This window comes from Pleurodeles waltl, chromosome 4_2 (assembly GCF_031143425.1).
Source record: "Pleurodeles waltl isolate 20211129_DDA chromosome 4_2, aPleWal1.hap1.20221129, whole genome shotgun sequence".
Classification (NCBI taxonomy): domain Eukaryota; kingdom Metazoa; phylum Chordata; class Amphibia; order Caudata; family Salamandridae; genus Pleurodeles; species Pleurodeles waltl.
The window spans coordinates 744,627,441-744,651,335 of NC_090443.1; the positions used below are offsets into that span (position 1 = coordinate 744,627,441).

At 44.1% G+C, this 23,895-nt stretch overlaps 1 protein-coding gene across 1 annotated transcript in view; it reads left to right on the forward strand.

The window, feature by feature from the left end:
- Nucleotides 1-23,895, forward strand: part of LOC138293267 (pneumococcal serine-rich repeat protein-like) — a 335,396-nt gene that overhangs the window by 90,370 nt on the left and 221,131 nt on the right. The window contains exons 16-20 of the mRNA XM_069232401.1: nucleotides 2,883-3,146; nucleotides 5,831-6,091; nucleotides 6,874-7,134; nucleotides 13,518-13,778; nucleotides 16,748-17,008. Of these exons, the coding sequence (XP_069088502.1) occupies nucleotides 2,883-3,146; nucleotides 5,831-6,091; nucleotides 6,874-7,134; nucleotides 13,518-13,778; nucleotides 16,748-17,008 (1,308 nt within the window). The remainder of the gene's footprint in view (nucleotides 1-2,882; nucleotides 3,147-5,830; nucleotides 6,092-6,873; nucleotides 7,135-13,517; nucleotides 13,779-16,747; nucleotides 17,009-23,895) is intronic.

A 23,895-nucleotide genomic window follows, 5' to 3' on the forward strand; every position in this document is an offset into this window, starting at 1 on the left:
ATATCCCACCATTGTATTCCATGATTCGTAGACTCTAGACCATGCCTTAGCTACTCTCGATAACAAACAAAACTGCCATGATTTTGCCTTGATGAACGTGATCAGTGAAACAGTGCTCGATTTAAAGCATTTCAAAGGACTAAGATCAAGAAAGAAAAGCCACTCAACATAGGGGGTACTCAGGACCGACCACCTGGCTACCGATTCCAAATGCCATCAAAAATCTGTTTGATGGCTCCAATTTCCCCTTGACAGCCGACAGCACCTTGATCAACTACAGTCCAGCTTCTGCTCTGGGCATGAAACCTAAACAACCCCACTCACAATCTGAGATGACACTGTTAACTTAGAGAATGAAGTTAATACATGACATTCAGCTCTACTAGGTCTCCGCAAAACGTTAGCTCTACTGACTGTGAAATCCTACTTTAGTAAACTTTCAAAATAGTTGAATTCAAAGTCTCCTCCTTCTCGTTGACTGATTCCTTTATTTGCTGTAGTTCAAATTGGCTTAACCTAGGCCCATTCCTGGTCGTCACTTTGAGCTTTCATTCAATCTATCAAATGCATTCACCCTATCACCAGTACCCTTTGCATCTAGCTACACTAATGGTGGCCATGTCCTTGTGTCCCCACAACCAAGGATGTCACAAGTTTAAAGGAACTATAACCCTGCCTCTTCCTTATCAGACAGGCAAAGAGTTTCCTGAAAATACATTGCTCCAGAGTTGCATGATTGTTTCTCAGCACTAAGGGGTTTTCTAAAAACTATATCAGTTGCTCAAGGAGTAGCATCCTCCATGTCTACCTGGTCAGTATGCACAGAAGCATCAAAGTAAAAGAAAAGTTATGCTTATCACCAACATCCAATTAGGAATTTGCATATTATGTGACTTTTCATCCCCTCAGCATATTGTGTCCTTAGTTTGACCAGATAACTTTCTAATACTGGATGCTTAACCATCAATTTTAGCCTTGCTACGCCTTCTACACATGCCCATACCCAACAAAACATGAAATTATTCAGCAGTACTCTACCACACTGGTCACTAAAAATAAAGAAGTCGCTCTACTGTCTCCATGTCAATGTCTGGAACATATTTGTGCCCCTTTTCCTACTGCACACATGCTTAAGCAGGAAAACCCCTAGAAAAGTCAGCCCCATAACAAACAATGACAAACACAGATGCTTCTACTGCTCATCCATCTCATCTCAAGCCTGCTTTGCATCCCCTAACATTCAGAAATGCAAATGTAACCCATGCTTTGTGGTTTAGCTTCCACAGCTATGGAATGCTCCCTATGGACATCCACAAATCAGAGAGAAAATACATTTGACCTTTTCTGCATCCTTTAAGCAGTCACTCCGTAAAGCTAGAAGCACTGTTGAGGCTTCATTCTGCAAAGTTGTAGCACACAGAGTGATTCATTCATTAATCACCCATTCAGTTGAGTAGATTGCCATATCGTTTAATAAAATAGGCAAAGCATTACATATAAAGGTATGCTTCATATTACATTTCAGGTGTTCTTTTCCTCATTCAATTTCAGAGTTTGTAAAATAAGAAAAATCATGTTTTACAGAAAACAGCATGTGTATCTCCATATAAGACCAAATTGTTTAGAATGAATTCACTCACTTTTTCATTACCTTCTCCGTGCCTTCTAACATCCCTCCATCTTTTCCTTCTTTCCTCACTCTCCTGCTCACACTCACTCCTACCTCTCTTATTCCATGCTCATGTTTGTCTTGCCTTTCCGCTCTTGCCTACGCTCTTCACTGATTCACCCACCCCTAACTCACACTCCCATGTAAATGCTATCATCTAACAACTAACATTCCTTATTCACAGCCTCACCTTGACTCACTCAATTACACACTCAATCAGTCACCCTTCCACTTACTCAGTTACTCATTCTCTACCTCACTCACTTGCTAAGTTACTCACTTTCACCCAGAAAGGCCAAACGATCCATGCGCATTAGAGACCCTTGGGCTGCTGCACGCATGAATGATTAAATCCCAACCACTAGTATGATACATGTTGGATTCAAAATAGAGGTAAAATTGCTATGTTACATTGCTTTGAGTGGGTAAAATAATGAAGTAATAAGACAGGTGTACTTTAATAGAATTGCAAAATCTGTTTCTTTGTATTGATATTTTGCTGGGTGTCAGGTCATTGCTGTGCATTGTCTCTGTACCAGCCTTATTTCATACCAGAATGATAGTGGTGATCTGGCTGAAGGGATGGGGTTGGTAAGGTGGAGCAGGCATGGGGCAGGGTAAAGAAGGGCATGGATTAGGAACACCATGCAGCACTTGGAAGAGGATAGTAAAGCAGACCCAATAGGGCAGGCAGAAAATCTGATGAGTTATGGTGGTGATGCATGGTTGCAGAAGGGTAGCAGGAGAGGTGCAAGAGGGCACTGATAACAACCCTATGGGGAGCAGTCCAAGATGCATGATGATTCAGGGGACATGGTGAGTGGGGAAAGGGTTTGTTAAGCAGGAAGAGTATTCAGAAGAGGAGCATGGAAAGACACAGTGCCAGGTGTGAGTCGAGGAGATGAGTTGATGTGTGGCCCTGTGGCCGCCTTTCCAGTGTTGGATCTGCCACAAAGTAAACACCCTTTCCCTTTTGCAGTCCTGCATACAATACTGAGGAAGAAACATGATCATTAGGCAATAACTGGTCAGCTGGAGATGTATTACAGGGGCACCAGATGTTACATAAATAATATTCCATTTTAATGCCTGATTCAAAAGGACAAAACTGGGGATATGAATCAACTCAGTATTAAAGTCTCTATTAGCTCATCTGTGATATTTCTGCATATATTTACATTATCAATTTGTATAATTTCTCTTCAATTTTTAGCTCCTTGTGCCCCGCAAGCTGTATTAGATCGTGTTGACTGTGAAACCAACACTGCAACATTGTCATGGGCTATAACTCCAGGAGCTCTGAGTTATTTGTTGACGGTAACATCAGGTGATGGTAGTGAACTACACACATGCAACTCAACGAACACCAACTGCACCATCAGTGACCTTTCGTGTGGCCAAATATATTACGCCATTGTGACTGCATCCAACTTGCAATGCCAAAGCGCTGCCAGTGCCGTTGCTGAGCTTGATTCCGGTGAGAACGACATACTCCTTCTGAATGTTTGCATTATGCCCCTTGCAAATTTAATGTTTTATTAAATATTTCTTTGAAATGGACTGTAGGCACTATTTATCAACATAGTCCTGTCTGAGCGATGAGCTGCACATCTGGACTGTGAATGTAATCAGGGCCTGCTCCATGCCAGATGAAGACATCTACAAGTTGCCCTATGCTAGAGATTATTTGACAAAATATCTTGCCTTAGGAAGTAAAACATACAGAAGAGGGGGGCAGATTGGAGTGCAAAAAAGATCGAATGGTACTGAAAGCCTCTCACTGGACTGTTTGTGTTTCTGAATCCCTTTTTATCGAACCAGAGTATGGGGTTTCAGAGTTTAGGACCAGGCAGTAAAGAAAGTCTCAGTAATGATTTGTGTTATATACCACAGTTTGTGATTTTATGGTAATGCATCTTCGCATGCAGCCCTTTTCTCTGCCCTTCACCATTTCATTAAAATATTTGAGCACTCTGAAACCATACAACATGGCAACCAGATGTGCAGCCTTTTTCTAGTCCTGTTTGTTTTACAGAGCCTCTAGACATTTGAATCCCAAAACATTGTATACAACTGATTTAGATGTAATAATTTTTTCCTAGGTCAATCTTCCATCTTTTTAAATTGCTGCTTATTTTACCAACCTTCCCTTGGGGCTTCTCTGATTTGACCTTCATGAATAAACTGAGAGCGCTAGACCTGGGTCAAATCTTTTTTTGCACCCCAACGTGCCCCTCTCCTATTCTAAATGTATTGGTGAAAATCACTCTAGTCTGTCAGCTTACAAGCTTTAAAGTTCAGATAGACTTTAAGTTGTTCCTTACTCTGACATGGGTTGGTCGTATACATTGAAAGTGTTTTTAGTTGTCAGCCATTGTTTTATTATACGCAATCCATTAACGTTGTTCTGGTGGTGGTTTAATAAAGCTGTCAGGTTGTTCCAGTTAGCACCAGATTTGGTCCTGTAACAATAAACACATGTAAAATAGGATCTGGAGGCAGTAAATAGTCTGGTAGTGATTCTGGATTTTAAAATTAGGGGTAGACGTTTGCTCTTTTGTGCCCCTTCGAATGCCGTTGGTACCCAGGGGTCTTGAAGACAGTAGCAGGAACAAAAGCTAATAAAGGCTTTAAAGGCCTGTCTCACTCCTTACTGTTCCTCTAACCCTTCAACAGCAAAAGAAGGGTCTCAAGACCTTGAAGGCCAAAGGGTGTATGATGTAATTCCCGCTAACCCTTAATTTAGTTGAATTAAAATCCATTGTGGAGTCTTCAGTATTAATTGAAATTACATTGAAATTGCAGAGAAAGCATTATTGATTACTTTCTAATTTTGGCAGGTGTTATCCAAATGTGTTTTTGGAGTGGCTTAGAATTACTACTTAAGCACGGCCATAAACCTCTAAGCAGAACTTTGGGCACCAGCACACATTATTTTTCAAACTAAGCACTCAGTCTTCAGACCACTGCCTACTTACTTCCCAACAAACGTTTTTGTTGCCATCCACCTTGAAGTTGCTGGCTACCACATTTTAGTTTCTAAATATTGATGTATAACATAGGAAATATCTGTTTAAAAGGGACAGCCTAAACATCCCTCTCCCAAGTAGTGATTTGTTATGCCTTTCTAAGCCCATTTTGTGATTTGGTAACCAAATGCATTTGAAAAAGAAGCCATTTTGCAGCCCCAAACTTCAAAAGGATCTCAAGCCCTTACTCTTGTTCTCTGTTACAACTCTTTGCCAGAAATACAGTTTAAATACTCAAATCAAATGACAAATGTGTACATTGTCAGTTTCAAATTTCATGCAACAGACCTTTTCCGAAATGAGTGATTAAGACATTTATGGATTAAGAGAAAATGATCCTTGAAAAAAGATAGAAAACTGTTTTCTTGAAAAAACTGCCTCAAATCTCTGAAAAAGTTCAAATAGTTAACAATGTGAATTATCCTTGAAATGCAACACAGTATCTAAACTCAGTGGAGCACAACAAATAAATACATTAATATTTTATTTCATGTTTTTTTTTTGTGTTACTTTTTTGTTTTTTGTTCTCATCTTTAATCACTTGTACACAACATACAAATGAATCCTGATGATAGTGCCGGTATTACCGAGGGTTCACAAATAAATACATTAAGTTAAATTATACCTTAAAAGCATACCACCGTTTTGCCTGCTCTGTCTTTGGGGTTGCCCTTGATAATGTTTCACTTCAGTGCATTTCAGTAGGAGGTTCATGACTTTACTTGCGAACTTCCTGGAATCTTCCTCCCTTTTGCATAAGTTTGTTACTCAATGTGGTGTTGATGATCCTTTCCTTCTTTACCTGTTTTAAAAGCTATGCAATGTCAATTTGTCTTATATCATTGTGTGATGTCACTTGCTTTCTGTGATTTCATCAGGCACTCAAAAAGTGATGGTTCTAGCCTCAGCTAGTCCTGTGTTGTGATTGAAGAAACGTTAGTAATGTGAATAAAGATGCTAGACCACTCACTACAAATTAGCTTTCTCGTATGTGACATTTCAGTTAGTGCCAGTTAGACTTTCCAGACACCTATGCATATTTCCATTGTTTACCCCTTTCCATTAAATATCTTAAATACTGGGAAATGTTCATTGGTTACACGTTTAATCATCTTTATTTATCTTTATATAGTGCCCTGCATCTCAACAAATCTGACAACACAGCTTGATGAATCAACCAATCTTGCAACAGTCACCTGGGCTGCAACCATTGGGGCCCTGTCCTATACTGCGTCTCTTCTCGGAGCTGGTGGACAGTTGTATTCCTGCAACTCCACAGGCACAGGGTGTAGTGTCAATAACATGCAGTGTGGTCAGCGCTACAACGTAACTGTCCAGTCTATCGGTGTAACATGTAGCAGCACATCGACTGCCAAAATGGAACTGGAGACAGGTGGGTCTCAGGTTGTTTGGTCCTTTCCAGAATTCTTAACCACTGATTCGTAAGAGGTTATGTGTTATATTTAAGAGAGTCAAAAGATGCCCAGTTGCAAACATCACTGAACAAGATTCAAGCCTGTTATGCATCAACAGATTTTGCACTATTGCATGTTCAATGTTTGACTCTTGGCACATAAATCTTAGGGAAGATGCTACATCAGATATAGATTACATCTCTTAGCTACCAATGTAATAGATGTAGCAAGAAAGTATAACATTTACATATGACCAAGTGCCAGGACAACAAATCCTCTCTTTACTTGTATAATGGAAGTTTATACTGACAGGCCATCTAAGCCTGCACACCAAGGTCCATTGGCGCTGTGCTGCTGTGGTAACAGAGCATTGAGGAGAGTGAGCAGTGAGCAGTTTATGGTAGAAACCAAAACCACGAGGCCATCAGACATCAACATCTAAAGAGCCAATTGGTTTCTTTAAAGCATAGTTAATTCATTCATGCATTGGATAACACGTGTTCACTCCCTAGTGGACTGCAAAGAGCATCTAGGAGGCTTTAATGAGGCCTAGGTTTGAGAGTGCCTGTGTAAACTGATCTGGTTCTACACAGCACACACAGAAAACTATTGGACATGCTTCAGCTTACACACCAGTTTTATTTTGAGGTTTTTATGTATGTTAGGTCATTAGAATAGACTGAAGATCATTATGCTCCAGTCCATTTAAATTACTGTGGTTTTCTAAAATGTTTAACATTTTTTCTTGCATTCATTGCAGCTCCATGTGCACCTACTAATGTGGTAGCTGTGGTGGACTGTGGCACAAACATTACCAACTTTTTGTGGGATGCGTCTGATGGAGCATTGTATTACATCGCTACTGCAACTGGACTTTATGGAGACGAGTACGCATGCAACAGTACTACTCTCAGTTGCAGCTTGGAAAACTTGCCATGTGGTCAGATGTACAATGCCACTGTCACAGCATTTAGTACGAGCTACAGCAGCCCGCCAAGCAACACTGTGCAACTACTGAACAGTAAGTGTCAATACTTAAGGAGCGCATGCTCTGTTAATGTTTTGTGTGCTTTACACCATTCTGTCTTTACCTTTCCACCTCTCAACAACTACTCCTACTATCTCTTCAGAACAATGTTTCACACTCAGACCAGCAAAGGGCTCAATAGTTGTCTAAGTCCACAGGGAAGTCAAAAAGTGGTCCAAATTGTGTTACTTGCTTCATGCATGCCCTTTGAAGACTAACTCATCGTCTCTGTTGTAGCTAGATGATGTTTCTCATACCGGTATCAAAGCGTTGGGTGGGCCGCAGAAATTAAGACCACAACCTGACACATTAGAAAATAAATTATTATTATAGAACTCAGATTCTCTGAGTATTTGTGAGTGTCTCCGATGCTGCACAGCAAGCTGGACAAATGAGTGCAGATTGCTTGCATTGATGCTGTCTTTGCTGACTTTGGCTCGTTTTAGAAGTTCCTTATGCAAGATTGCAGTAAGGAATATCGAATCTGAAATATTGACAGGTCAACATATTGTGGCTAATTTCAAAAGTTCCTTATGCAAGATTGTCTTAAGAAGAATAGAATCTGAAATATTGACAGGTCAACTATTGTGGCTAATTTCAAAAGTTCCTTATGCAAGATTATAGTAATATCGAAAATGAGATATCAACAGATCGAAATATCATGACCACAGTATCAAAGGACAAAATATGCACAGCGGGAGGTAAGCGATTACTATTCTCAACCCCACGTCCGCGTGCCTTCAAGATGCATATATCACGTAGGTACCTATATGAGGCCTTAAGTATAGAAACTATATGCAAACTTATTTTTTAATATTTTCTCCCTTGATATTGTGGTATCAATATTGTGACCCGCTGATATTTCAAATTTCATGTTCCCAGCTTATAATATACCCTTAGGCAACAATTTCCCTCATCTTTACATATCGTGACTGATACAAATTCTTTGGGTGAAACATAAACTTTTAGGCAAAACGTTTGTTTCCAGGTTTCCCAACTGCTCCTATTTGTTTTTCTTATTGTTTGTCAATAAACCCTTACTCAATTCTATTACACCAAAATTTACTTGCCGAATTTGATGTCCACCTTTAGATTTAGACTTATGTATTTATTTATTTCATGCTGCATTGCAGGATAATATACTTTCTTAGCATGCCAACGCAAAAATAACAGCAGCATGGACAACCAAAATAAGACAACTTAACCAAAAGGACTAGTACAAGATGCGAAAAACACAGTATTCACATCTGACTAAAATGTTCTTTGTGACAGAGTAGGTGAAAAACGGTGTAAATGACAGTGGGAAGTCACCTTGCACTCCTAAGGCTGGAATTATTGACTATGGGGGTCATTAAGACCCTGGCGGTCGGCGATAATATGGCGGTAAGTACTGCCAAAAGGCTGGCGGTACTTACCGCCATATTATGACATTGGCGGATTGGCTGAGGCCGACCCATCAATGTACCACGCCGACCGCCACAGCAGTAACAGCCACCGGGCTGGAGATATTCAGCTCCAGCCTGTCGGCCATCACTGCTCTGCCTGCGGGATCATGACCCCACCTACCGCCATGGTTTTCGTGGCTTCTTTAATGCCACGAAAACCATGGCTGTAGGCACTATCAGTGACAGGGTATTCCTTCCCTGTCACGGATAGGGGTCTTACCCCTCCCTCTCCAGTTAGCCCCTACCCACACACCCGACCTCTCCGCAGCCTCCCCCGGCCCCCCACATTCACACCACCCTTCACAGACACACACACGCATACACACATCCATTCCCACATGCATCCACACATGCATACATCCATTCACACACGCATCCGCACACACTTTCAAAAATACACCCAGACACGCATTCATATCACACAACATACACGCACTCACACCTCCATACATGCACACATGCATTCAACACGCAACACACACCCGCATTCACAAACATTCACACACACAAAACACCCCCGACTGCCTCCCCTGTCGGAGACGCAACTTACCTGGATCCAGGGGATCCTCCGGCAGGAGACGGGATGGGGGCTGCTGCCAGCAGCAGCGTCTGCCAGCAAAATACCGCCAGGCCGTATTATTTATCTCAAGGCAGCAGCGCCACCTTACCGCCATCCACTGGCATTCTTGTGGCAGAAATCCAGCTGTGGTCATAATATGGCGGACGGTTAGTAGCAGCGGCGATGGCCTTTTGGCGGCCGTCGCCGCGGCAGTAGGCAGTTTTTATCGCCAATGTCATAATGAGGGCCTATATTTGAATTGTATGTCAGTGTTCCTGGCCTCGGCATCCTTCACTGGGTGGAACGTTTTCCTGTTCCTCTCATGTTAGATTTTTTGCATCCATTCTCAATTTGTGGGAGGCACTTTGCTACCCTGAGGCTAAAATGTCACGGTCAAGCTCTAAGTGTCATCAGTGTACATCTGGCAATGTCAACAGCTGGGATACGGAGAAAATGTGGGCACTAACTAGGACTGTAGGAAAAGATGAGCTCTGTGGTACCCAACCACTCAGCAACAGTTTTTCAGATAACACCCACGTGCCATACTCAATGATGCTCACATGTTGGTCAGTGTTATACAAAAGTCACTCCAATCTCATCAGTACATGACATTTACAGTAACTTGTCTATTCCTGAATAGACACTGCAGCCAATGTCCATGTGTGCACAGCAGAAGGTGTGGTATGAAGGAATGAGGTACTGCAAGTCCATGCAGGCATATATACATCACAACAGGTACTGTGACGGTTTTACCTCTGATGCCGCTTACCTTTCAAAGTGCTCCGAGTGACAGCTAAAACACACAGGGGGTCATTCTGACCCTGGCGGTAAAATCCGCCAGGGCCAACGACCGCGGGAGCACCGCCAACAGGCTGGCGGTGCTCCCTTGGGCATTCTGACCGCGGCGGTACAGCCGCAGTCAGAAACGGAAAACCGGCGGTGTACCGCCGGTTTTCCGCTGCCCTGGGGAATCCTCCATGGCGGCGCAGCTTGCTGCGCCGCCATGGGGATTCCGACCCTCATTACCGCCATCCTGTTCCTGGCGGTCGTGGCCGCCAGGAACAGGATGGCGGTAAGGGGTGTCGTGGGGCCCCTGGGGGCCCCTGCAGTGCCCATGCCAATGGCATGGGCACTGCAGGGGCCCCCGTAACAGGGCCCCACCATGATTTTCAGTGTCTGCCATGCAGACACTGAAAATCGCGACGGGTGCAACTGCACCCGTCGCACCCCTTCCACTCCGCCGGCTCCATTCGGAGCCGGCATCCTCATGGAAGGGTGTTTCCCGCTGGGCTGGCGGGCGGCCTTCTGGCGGTCGCCCGCCAGCCCAGCGGGAAACCCAGAATACCCGCGGTGGTCTTTTGACCGCCGCCGGCCGGGGTCAGAATGACCCCCACAGTCTTTGAGTATATTAAGTTTAGTATCCTACTGTGTATTCCAAGGCGAAGTGTCTGGTTTAATGAAGATATTTCACACATTTAAGATCTTAAATTCAATCTACATTTTTAGTGTCTTCTGCATTTAAGACCATGTTTAGGGCTTCTTAGCAACACCGATTATGTGCAGAAATCTGCGACTGTAGAAGTATTATTCAGCAAAGTTTCATTTTCAAGCTTTGCAAAGTAGAGATGTGAGGTTAGCAGCAAGAACCAGGGAAGGGGAGCAGATCATACGTACATCTTTAGGATCATTGAATAAGTGTTGAAGCGTGTCTGAAATGAGGCCTGCTACACACCATTGATATTCTCTGTCTGTCTATTCCATGAGAGACCGAAGACAGGTTTTCTGCCTTTTTTTTCTGTGGCGCACAGTTGCATGGGACACCAGGCAAGTTAGCGGTGAGAATGCGCGTGCTCCCTACTAAACCTGGTACCAGGTACTGGGCGTTTGCCTTATAAAGCCTCACTGACACTCCAGGCAGATGTGGGCAAGCAGTCAAGGCCTCGCTATCAAATGCCGAGGAAGAGTTCTGAATATACAACCCTTTGATTTAAAATCGAGAAGATACATTAATATATTTTCTTAGTAAAAATTTAATTTAAATGATAGAATGCACACAAAACAAAAACAATCTACATTAAAGTGATAATGCAACTCAATGGAATAGTGAAAGCAGCCATCTGACTAATCACAATATTTACTGTCATAGCCAATAACTGACCGTGAACGCCATCACAATCCTCCAAGCAAGCCACACAATATCTTAACAATGCTTTATGAACTGTTGCCAAGGTTAAGCAGTGCTAATGAGAACCACTTGCTGACCCGACTCACACAATGCAAAAAGGAGGATATCATTCCTGGTGCCATAATGGGGTTAAAGTATCTGTTATGAGTCTTAGCAATATAAGTGTTCAGAAACACCGAAAACAGTATAGAAATAAAGCTAGAGCATCGGCAAACCATGGGCAGTGTACCTGAGAACTTGCAATAATAGTGGACAGTTTCCAAAGGTTCAGAAAGTTCATTTACAGGCACAGTGATCTTCACTGCTCCTTTGATCTGAAGTAACTAGCTGATAGTGCATGAAAGGATTGCGGCCACATCTCATTGATCACCATTTGCAAAGCAAAATGTTATTCTCATAATATTCGCGAACATTCCAATTACATAAAAATAAAAAACTCAAAGGCTTCTGATCTGCCCCAAGCCTCTGGTTTTACCTTACTCGTGTGAGGCAGTGCACAGCTCTCCCAGGGGCAGTTACTGAGGCCCAAAAACTATAATCTTGCTCTCACTGGCTTGGGCTTGTACATATGTTGGCAATGGAGCGCTACACCCTTCAGGGTGTGAAGACCAATTCAAGGTTTTCACTCTCAGTTTGAGAGAAGGGGGTGTTCCTGAGAAGCGTTCACCTGCTGTTAAAAGAGTTCCTCAGGATCAGTCCCCCAACTGTGGCTAAAAAACAGAAAAATAGGGATTTTCAGGAACAAATTGAAGATAGTTGGGATGGTACAGCTGCACAGCTTGCCAGGCATGTCCATCCTCACGTGCATGTCCAATTCAAGTCATCCTAGAACTGGGAGATTCAATTACACCACACTTAGGCAGCCTGGAGTATTGCAGAACACCTTCAGAGACATTCACATTTACTTTCCTTTAATGAGTGTTGCAGACTCAGCTTTTGTGGGAGCTTTTCCTAAGCAAGATTTGCTTTGTCTCTCGTGGATGCAAGATCTAAAATTCATCCCTCTAGTTTTGTAAACACTAGATGTAACTGATAGTGTTCATGCTGAAGTAAAGTTTGGAATCCAAGGGATGAGGGCTTCACCCATTCTGGAAATATTGAGAAAACGTGTAACCATACCTCGTGCTACAAATACCCCCCTGAACATCCACGAAGAACCTGGTCCACACTTCAGTGGCTGGTCTATAAACTTTAAACATGCATTGCCATTTTCAAGCACAGATTAAAACCAATCATATGTGTAAAATCAATAGTAGCAGAATTGTTCGTCTTATTGATCTATCAGCAAAAAAGTTGAGAAATATAATACGCTGTACTCGGAAACAATTTTGTATTGTTGAAACATGCATACATTTCCAGATTTACTTTGACATGCGCTTCCTAATCATCTCATGTGTCAATTGTGGTAGTAATGCTATGGAGCTGTAGCCAGAGTTAAGGGAAAGAACTCATTCAATGCAACACTACCATGAATCAGTTCAAGAATATAGCAGGGTAAATGCCTCTGAAACCAATTCACAATAATACTAGGTGTGATCCCTGCCTTGTTGAACTAGTTTAACATTTTAGGAAGAACAGAGGTTTATGAGGCACTTACTCATCTGACGTAATAAGAGGTCTTCATTACAGACTTCATCAGTACATTTGTGACTCTTAATAGGATAGTCAAAATAGCAAACACGTGTATTTATCAATGGTGCAGGAGGTACAGTGGCACCATGACCCACTGTCGTGAGTGACCAGCTGCACCCCAGTTATGGATTTTAACTACCCAGCAAAGGAACCGGGGAACCGTTTATCTTGCTTTAAGGCCCAGGGCACCATATGATACCACAGCATAGCCTTTCTTCCAGCCCTAAAACATAACACACATCTAACAGGTACCCACAGACTTGCATGTGGTGCCCTTTCTTTCCATGAAACACTTACGTATGCATATTTTATTGGATCTTTCATTTGTCTCCTAGCATGCATGTGTTATACAGCCTCTAATTCTGCAACTGTTAGTAGAATGGATCATTTTATGCTCCCATGGACATACCTGTGAATAGAAAACAATTTTACAATTTCAAGAAACGAACTGTGAGAGACCATTTATTCTCACAACAGAACAAACAAAAGTAAGGAATCTGAGAAAGTGAAACACTGTCATTTAAAGTATGTACTAATTAATGCCTTTGTTGTTCAGTTCCTTGTATCCCACAGACTGTTGAAACCCTGCTGGACTGCCGTACGAATACTGTGACTATGAACTGGAGGCTAGCATTAGGAGCTACGAGTTATGTATCAACATTGTCAGGACCTGCTGGAGAGGAATACACATGTACCACAAATTTTACAACGTGTGATATCACTGGCATGCAGTGTGGCACCAAATACACAGGGACTGTTGCAGCTAAAAACCAACACTGCGACAATGTTGTCAGCGCTACTGTTGAGCTTGAGACTGGTAAGTATGACTGCGTTTGTGGTTATTTCGCCACATGTGTTTTTGGGGGTGGTCGCTCTTGGACCCTGGGCTCAATCAGTCCTTCTTTTTTATGAAATGAGGAAAAAAACGATGAAAAGTTTAGCTTGCTGTATATTTCACTTGTGATGACTTGAGGGTGGGATTGTTGTGTGGTCAACACAATGTATTGCTTTGTTTGTTTTACTTCATTGCTATAAAGCAGCCACATTTATGTTCTAGTGTAGCCCTTGTTTAGTATTTGGTTGGGGAACAATCTTGTTTAAATAATAATCATTTTCTTAATTTTCCATTGTCTTTAATAAAAGTTGAACCTTTCGGCGCTGAACTATTAAGTATACACTACTCTGATGTCTTTTTCTGTATTTGTGGCTTAAATATACCAATTAGATCAGTCACTTTGTAAGGGCTGCTAGAGAGAACAAGAGCTTTAAGCTCTGTTGCGGAGCTACACTATTGCCATCTAATGCAGTTCATATCAGGCTTTTCATTGGTCCATTCCATTTAAACCTTCCGAGTGATGGGAGTGAATCATGCACAGCAGGTGAATCCACCAAACAGATGAAACCCTTGTTCAATGCTCTGGCCATGTTAAGGTCAGGCACAGGGAATGAAAACTACTTTTGGGTTATTTTATTTCCCAGACTGCAAAACAGGCAGTATGTGGGACTGATACAAAGTATATCAGACTTTGAGTATGTTTACGTTTTTGCGATTTTCAAACTCCAAGGGCAAATTTACTCCAAAAGTGTAACTTATATGTCCCCATCAAATTAAAAGGTCTGGGGACCATACACTTTTGAGTACGTTTACTAATTTTTGACTATTCACAAAATGTGTGCAAGTTACACTTTTGGAGTAAATTTACACAAGGATTTTGAAAAGCACATAAAGTAGCAAACTTACTCAACAGTGCAAATTGCTCAAAAGTGCATAGCCCCAGGTTCTTCAGTTTGGTGGAGACATGTGAGTTACACTTTTGGAGTAAATATACACTCAGGTGTTGCGAATAGTCAAAAAGTAGTAAACTTACTCAAAATGTGAATTACTCAAAAGTGTAAATTACCTTTGTGAATCAGCCCCAGAATGCTTATAGTTTTACTACTGGAGGGAACCTTCCTGCTTCTGTGATTGAATTTGTCCCTTCACAGCAGCATATAGGATAATCAGGCCAGACTGGCCATTCGCAATTCCCTAGTAGGCTACAGACATGGGGCTTATTTCCGGATTGGCTATCATGCGCTAGCCCTGCCCCATGGCTCCATTCTAGTCACGGCCTACGGTAGTGAGGGACTGGATTGACAATTTTTATGCCCTGATTGGTTTTGGTTTTCATCTTGGCTCTGAGGGTAATGTTTTTTACGCTACCTTTTATTATCTCCCAAAGTTTTGGGATAATCAGGTAGAAGAGAAAGTGACCCAGGGCTAAAACAGACTGACTTTTGAAAAACCTGCTTTTAAACACAATTTCCCTCTTTGTGAAAAGCTAATTTCTTCTCTTCAACCCTCCCACCAAGCATAATTTCAGTAGTAAATCTGTGTAGAAATACAAAAACAAAACGATTTTATTGAAATTTCTAAACAATGGTAGTAATTCACAATATCACACTTAAGGCTTAATCTAACATTTTTGTGTTTTCGAATTGTTCTTCTTGTTTTTTTTTTAAGAGTTTTAAACATGTTTATTAAATTGAAACAAAACCTTGAGTAAAACTGTACGGCATACAAACGTAGTTTTCAGCTTATACAAAACGAAAAAACAGCTTATTTACCTTTTGAAAGCAATTTACAATTTCAGACAGCCTGGCCATAAAGATACGGATTTTTTGCTTAGTGCCGGACCATCCAGTGAATATTTGGACTTTTTTTTAGGGGAAAATGTTCTCCAATCCAATGCAAGTTAAAGGGGACATTAAATCCCCAAATCTCCCTCCCAGGTGTTCCCAAATGCTGTCATATTTGCCTCCTTGACACACCAACACTGATACACCGTTTCTAGAGCACAGGTTAAAAGTAAGAAAGGGGGACTAGACTTGACATTGGTGAAACACTGAGCTGACCACACATTGTGCAGCTTTTCATGCAGGTTGTTCCCACCTCCATGCACTGAAGCCTACAAATAGTTCTCATCCTCAACTTCTGAAAAGGAAAATTCCTGAAATGGTAATTTTAGTGAAGTGAACATTTTTGAGATATGTTATTGTCTGTCTTGAAAATGTTCACCCAAAAATGTACAGAGCCTGGCATCCCCTCAATTTGAAAGATGCCCTGTGTGTAATGATCTTGACCTCATGGTAAGGACTGGATCTCTGAATTGGGTGGGCTATGCTGTCTCATGGCGTCCTCATTTCTAATGTCTCTTCTTGTTATGTTGTATTATGTATGAAAATGAATTGTTACAGTGTGTTATAATGTAATTTATTTGCTTCGTATTTGGTTTTATGCATGTTGAAATGAATTGTTGTCTGAAAATACACATCATTAATTGATACTCATCCCAACAGTCGTGCCAATGCATTCATATATATCTAGATAGGTATCCCACGCATATCAATTCTTCTATCCATCGAAGACCACCCATTCATCCTTTCATGAATGCAGACATACAGAAATCCACCCATGTACTCCGATATCTATCTCATCCATCTTCGTGTGCATGTGGGGTTTGCTGCACTTATATGTCTGCATCTGAGCACATAAACATATCACACACAAAAACAGCTAACACGACAGAAAAGTATACACTTAAAAAAGCTAGAACGTCTGGCTTTGTTAGTGCCTCTTTCTCGTGGAAAACAGTGCAATAAAATTTGTTTTATCCGAACATTTGACGGAGGAAGTAACACAGGCTTAGTACATATTTTTGATAGTCTTGCAGATCTTGATTCACAGAATGTAAGTGTCTAGATGACTTGGATTGTTTTTAATTCTGAGAAATTATACATACGCAGCTCCCTGCACCCCTGGTCTTGTGGAATCGCTGCTGAACTGTTCAGCTGACAGTGCGATGCTAACCTGGCCACATACGCGTGGAGCTGTGAATTATTCTTCCCTTCTGAATGGAACCAGTGGAGACCAGCATGCCTGTAGTACATCAGATACATTCTGCGATGTCCAAGGCCTCGTCTGTGGCACAGCATACACCATCAACCTCAAAGCACTGGGGCTGCAGTGCAACAGCCCAGGCGATGCCATTGCTGAGCTAGTGACCGGTAGGTGGAATGGCTGCCAAGTTTTAAGGGAAGGGAAAAGTGCCCAGGACTGTGGAAAACTGAACTTTCTATTTGGCCTCTGTCTATTCTATTTCTTCATCTCAACCTCTCTCTCTGCCTGCCTCCCTACAACTCTCTCTCTCATAACCAGTGTCTAAAGGATGTTTGAGGTCCCAAGCAAGACAGATTTTAAGTGTTTTTGTATTACTTTGTTCAAATGTAACATATAGTTCAACACTGCTTAGCATCGTGTGGGCTTGAAATGGGTAACAAAAGTTACATTTGTACACTGGCCCCCCAAGAGGCCCCCAAAATATGTTTTGTCCTGGGCCCCCAATTCCTTAAGATGACACTGGGGTGAAGCATACACATAGAAGACATACTGGTATTCGAATGCCCTAATGTTGGAATGCCCTCATGTGTGTGAGAGTTAAGGGAGGCTATTGGAAAGGAGAGCTTAATCAAAACCCAAAAAGAAGAGCTTTCATGTCTGCATGCAGCTGATGGAGAGCCATTTTCAGTCTGGACTACTCTTAGCCAGAGTCAACAGAGACCATGCCTAGAGATGCAGACAACCCAGAGTCTCTTCTCTAATAACCAATTGAAGTGCATTTAGTTCTTTGCTTATGCAAAGTGAATTGAGTAAAAGGGGTGGTGAACGTGAATAATTCTTTATCAATATAAGTCAATGTTTGTCAGATAAGAATGTAAATAAACTATACCTTGTTCCAGATGAAATCTAAGCTTCCAATGGATTTGAATAACTCGACCCACTTAATTTTTTTTATTGTGAGTCAATCGAAATAAGGGCCTATTTTGTTGCCTTTGTCTTTTTGAGAGATTCCCCTAAACTCTCACATTCTTGGTTTCGCGAACTGTTTGTACTGCCTCTCTTTCAGTGCACATTTCTACTTTTGTGTCCTTTTCACAATTCTTGATACCATATTCCAGAACTTTCTTTCAAGTGAATAGCCAGAAAGTCACAATACCCCCTACTTTCAACCAAACCTGTCACAAAGTGAACACAAATTTTTAAGTCCAACACTTCCTAAAATGGTTCCTGTTGGACTTTTGGCCATACGCATGGTCATCCATAGTCTTTTTGCCTCCTTCCTCCTGGTTTTTCTGACCTCTCGCTGTTGGCTCTAGGACTCTGAGCACTTTATCACTGCTGACCAGTGCTAAAGTGCAGGTGCTCTCCCATCTAAAGTTGGTATGATTGGCTTATACCTAATTGGCATATTTAATTTACCTATAAGTCCCTTGTACAGTGGTATCTCTATACCCAGGGCCTGTAAATTAAATACTACTAGTGGGCCTGCAGCGCTTCTTGCGCCACCCACTGAAGTAGACTTTCAAACCTGTCTCAGGCCTGCTAGCGCAGGGCCTGTGTGCGCAGTTTTCTGCCACAGGGACCTGGCATCTAAATTTACTTGCCAGGCCCAGAACTCCCCTTTTACTACATGTAAGTCACCCCTAAAGTACGTCCTAGCTAGCCCTATGGGCAGGGTGCCATGTATGTAGAAAGGCAGGACATGTGCCATATTGCATGGCCTGTCCTAGTAGTGACAAACAGCCTAACTTGGTGTCTCACTGCTGTGAGTGCTGCCTTCTCATAGGATATGCATTAGAAATGTCCTGCCTTATGTGTAAGGGGTATTGTCTGATTTATGAGGGGTAGCGTAGGCGTGTTTGGTATGGTTGTGATGGTGATAATAAATACTGCTTACTGGTGTGGGTGTATTTTTTATTACTATCACAGAAATGCCACTTCTAGAAAGTGCGCATTTATCTGTGCTTATAATTCTGGTGTTTTGCAGCTTGACTCCAATCCACGTCTGGGCAGAGTGACAGTTGGGGCTTTGTGCATACTTCTCAGACAGCCTGAACACAGGGAGGGTGGAGGTGACACAGAGGTGCATCTGCATACTGAATAGTCTTCCTGGGCTGAGAGAAGGGAGAGGCAGGGCACACCTGCATTTGTAAAGACTGTGCCCTGGCCTCACACAATAGGGTCGTTAACCACCCACTGATGTTTGGAGCCTGTGCTGAAAGGAGAGAGGGGGCACTCCCAGAACCAGTTGTAACTGGCTGGAACCTCCTCTCCCTACCATTGTAAAACACTGTAAGAACTGACTATAAGTACAGGGGCATTTTCCCCACAATTTGAACATTCTTGGAACTTGAAACTGGACACAGAACGCTGATGAATGGACTCACCAGGAAACCGCCATGGACTGCTGCTGCTGTGCTGACCTGTGACCTGCCTGGTCACTAGGAGGAACTGCCACCATCTGCACCCCTTGTGCTGGCCTGTAGCTGGCCCCACCAGCCCTGTGCTCCTTCTTGTTTAGTTGTTCCCAGGGGCAGGGTGCTGTGGCCCCTGACCCCTGCAACGATCTTTTACATCTTTGCCAGGAGGGAGCGCGAGGCGCCCCCCTCCCCCTTTAAAGGATTTCCCTGACTTGGGCCCCCCCTTGGAGAGGGCCGGTGGAGGCCCGGGGGGCCCCCCAGTGATCACGGGTCCCAGAAGGGGCCCGTCAAAAATTCAGAGAGGGTGCGTGCCGCCCCTCTCGGTCTGCCATGTTGAGGGAGGCCCCCGTTTTTGCACAGAGGAGCGCCGGGGGCCCCATTAGTTGTTTTAGGCACTGGAAGTGCCTCCCCATCAAGACAGGTACTTTTAAATGGACCAATATGTTCCTAATCTAAAGTTCTTTCTACAGACTTTGCTATTATGATATATTGCCTACCTGTTCTATGATGCTTTTACATATGTGTGCACATGTTCCTTTTATGGGCGTGACTTGCTAATATGTTTCCCTAACTTGCCATAGGTTTTCTAATGTTCCTACTATGGGCGTTTTATGATATTCTTATGACAAGTGTTCTAATGTGATTACGTGTTTCCTGACTACTGCTTATGTTGCAGAATACTGAGTAACCTGTGTGTTATGTGTGACTACTGCTAGTTTGCAGAGTAACTAATGTGTAACGTTCTGACAACTGCTAAGGTAGCAGGATAGTACTGTTATGTGATGTTGGTCTAATGATTACGTTGTGTACAATACAATATATTTTCATATAATCTGGTGTTGTGTTTCCTTTGTGGTGGGGATATTGCGTCACATGTATGTGTGTGTTGTGCAAACGCTTTACGCATTGCCTCCGGGTTAAGCCTGACTGCTCGTGCCAAGCTACCAAGGGGGTGAGCAGGGGTTATCTTGGACGTGTAACTCCCTTGCCCTGACTAGAGTGGGTAAGTTCTGCCCTGCTGAGGTGCATACCCTAGCCAACCAGAAACCCCATTTCTAACATTGGTGGCAGCGGTGGGATAGGACTTGCGCTTGCACAATACCATTGTGACTCATTATTTCACTACAAGGATTGCGTTTAGACCATCACATGTTTGGCTTCTCTTAACTTTCTCTCTTTGGTCATTTTTCCTGTTTTCAGTTCTCACGCTTGGGTATTGTGATTGTCACAGTTGAGTTAATTGTACCTTTTCAAGATGGGGCTTACCTTTGATTTAGAAGACCTGCCGTTTTACACGCAGGGGGAATTAGAGGGGTTCTGTAGAGAGAGAGGGCTGCCTGTAGAAGGGGACCTCAGGAGATCTCTGAATTTCTTTGAAAGGTTTGTGACATTTACCCAGGGAGGGAGTGTGGGTAGGGGGTACCCAGAGGATCCTGAGTGTAGCGAGGGTTCCCAATGGGAGGGCTCCCAGACCTCATCCCTAGAGAGTGGTAGAGAGACTGATCAGGAGGGTGAGAATGACCGGTTGGGGACGCCAGTTGACAGGGAAGGCCCCAGTGATAGGGAGTCCCTTGCTGGGTCCAGTGTAAGAAGCAGGGCTACCTCTCATTCCTTGACGCCTGATGAGCTAAGAGATAGGCGGGAAGAGAGGGACCTGAAGTTGCAGTTAGCGCGCCTAGCTGTTGAGGAGAGAAGGGCTGAGGTAGAGAAGGCCTTAGTACAGGAGAGAATGGCAGAGGCAGAGAGGGCCTTTGCCAGAGAAAGACTCGCTCTAGAGCGCAGTCTGAAGGTTCTGGACTCACCAGCGTTGCAGGTGGAGTCCAGTGGTGGCAGCAATGTACAGTGCTGTAGCAAACATGTTCCTCACATACCCATAGATCTGGTACCTAGGTTCCAAGAGGGGGGTGACATACGTCAGTGGTTAAAGGAATATGAGAGGGCTCTGGTAGAGCGCAGGATTCCTGAGAAGGATTGGGGAACTGGCCTAGGGAGTTTTATTCCTGAGGAGGGGAGGGATACCCTACTGACTCTAGAAGAGAGTGACAGGGAGGGGTACTCCGCTGTGAAGAACGCACTGATTGTGAAGTATGGTTTTTCCCCTGAGGAATACAGAAAAAGGTTTAGGGGTGGTAAGAAACTGTCCCACCAGTCTTGGGAGGAGTTTGTGGAGGATTGCTGCATTGCACTAGATGGATGGGTGAAGGGTAGCACAGTAAACAATTTTGAAGGGCTGTTTAATCTGATTCTCAGAGAGCACCTGTTTCGTTGTTGTTTTTCAGAGTTACGCCAACACTTGTCAGTGTGTGAGCCCTCTGACCCCAGGGAGCTCGCAAAGGAGGCAGACTTCTGGTTGCGTACCAGAGGGTCTGGTGTGGCATTAGGGGGTGTTCCTAATGAGAGTGGTCTAGGTGTTTCCCAACAAGGTGTGGTGGGAAAGGAATGGAGTGTCCCAGGTAGGTCCCAGTGGACTGGGATGGGTGAGGGACCCCATGTCCTGTCTCTGAGGAGAGGGAATGGGGCTGGGCTGAGGCCCAAGGTGCCCAAGATACCGCCCCAGGCCCCTGAAGGTTCCATGAGTGAACGCCAGGAGGTGAGCCTAACCTGTGCCGTAGGGCCAGCTGTTCAGAAGGATCCCATTTTGTCATTAGGACTTAGGCGGGTGGCTGGTGATAGCGTTCCGCCGGTCCTGGTGTCTGGTAGTCTCGCTCTACAGCGGAGGAGGCGGAAATCCAGGCATAGGGTTGAGAGGGGGCTGCGGGCCCCAGTGGAGAACCTGGAGGGTCAGGGGTTAGCTCTGAGAGCAGAGCCCCCCAGGAATGACCTTGGTGAGACCATTTCTGGGCTGGGGGGAATCCAGACTCTGTCAGATGGGCAGAAGTCAGGAGACCTGCGCCAGTCAGACTCTTGTGTGGCCCTTGGGGAAAGTATTTCCCTGGTGGGGGGTAGGTGTGCCTCCCAGGAAGTCCTGGTGCGCCAGGCAATGATTCAACCGCAGGGTGGTGACTCTGGGTTGGATGATCAGGCTCAGGGGGTAAACTCTGACCTGATGGGGAGTACGTGTGCTCCCAAGGAAGTCCTGGTGCGCCAGGCAGTGGTTCAACCGCAGGGTAGTGACTCTGGGTTGGATTGCCAGATTCAGGGGGTAAGCTCTGATCTGGTAGGGGGTAGGTGTGCTCCCAAGGAAGTCCTGGTTCGCTGGGCAATGGTCCAGTCTAAGGGTGTCATCCCTGGACTAGATAGACAGGTTCAGGGGGTAAACTCTGACCTGGTTGGGGGGGCGGTTAGTGTGCTCACCCCCCTGTGTGAAACTTCTGCTGGCTTCTCCCGAGGTGGGGAGACGCAGGACTCTGGAAGTGGGGTTCAGGGAGGGGGAAGCCCGCCCCGGACCCCGGTGCAACCCAAGGGTGTCGTCCCTAGGTTGGGTGGTCAGTCGCCAGGTAGTGATCCTGGGCTGGCGAGAAAGTTGTGCAGGGCTGCTGTACCCAGCACCCTGGCAAGTGTGGATTCTGGTGATACCCCTCCTAGGAGAGGAGGGCGGGATCCTAGAAGGAGGGGTACAGGGAGGAGAGCCTCGCCTCTAGCCCCTGTAGAACCTATGGGTGCGGACCCTAGGTTGGTGGATCAGTGGCAGGGTAGAGCCCCTGAACTGATCGGAAATGGAGTGGAGACAGGTTGCTTTGCACCTGGGGCTACCGCCCCCCACTCATTATGGTTTCAGAGACCAGAGGCTCTTAGATGGCCTGGGGCCTGGTTCTGGCCATTGGCAGCTAGAGAATCCCTGTGGGTTGGTCTAGGCTGCCTGGGACGCATTGACAGAGAGATCCCAGTGGAGTCAGGAAGGCGTAGAACTGGAACATGCCCCTGCTGTTGTGGGCCTGGGTCCTTGTTCTATCGCCCCAATCAGGGAAGTACATCAAGGTATTGATTGTTCTCCCCTGGCTTTTGGCTGGTAGGGGGTCTTTTAAATGGACCAATATGTTCCTAATCTAAAGTTATTTCTACAGACTTTGCTATTATGATATATTGACTACCTGTTCTATGATGCTTTTACATATGTGTGCACATGTTCCTTTTATGGGCGTGACTTGCTAATATGTTTCCCTAACTTGCCATAGGTTTTCTAATGTTCCTACTATGGGCGTTTTATGATATTCTTATGACAAGTGTTCTAATGTGATTACGTGTTTCCTGACTACTGCTTATGTTGCAGAATACTGAGTAACCTGTGTGTTATGTGTGACTACTGCTAGTTTGCAGAGTAACTAATGTGTAACGTTCTGACAACTGCTAAGGTAGCAGGATAGTACTGTTATGTGATGTTGGTCTAATGATTACGTTGTGTACAATACAGTATATTTTCATATAATCTGGTGTTGTGTTTCCTTTGTGGTGGGGATATTGCGTCACATGTATGTGTGTGTTGTGCAAACGCTTTACGCATTGCCTCCGGGTTAAGCCTGACTGCTCGTGCCAAGCTACCAAGGGGGTGAGCAGGGGTTATCTTGGACGTGTAACTCCCTTGCCCTGACTAGAGTGGGTAAGTTCTGCCTGGCTGAGGTGCATACCCTAGCCAACCAGAAACCCCATTTCTAACATTTCCCATTACCCTTGCACCCACCCAACTATCCAGTCAT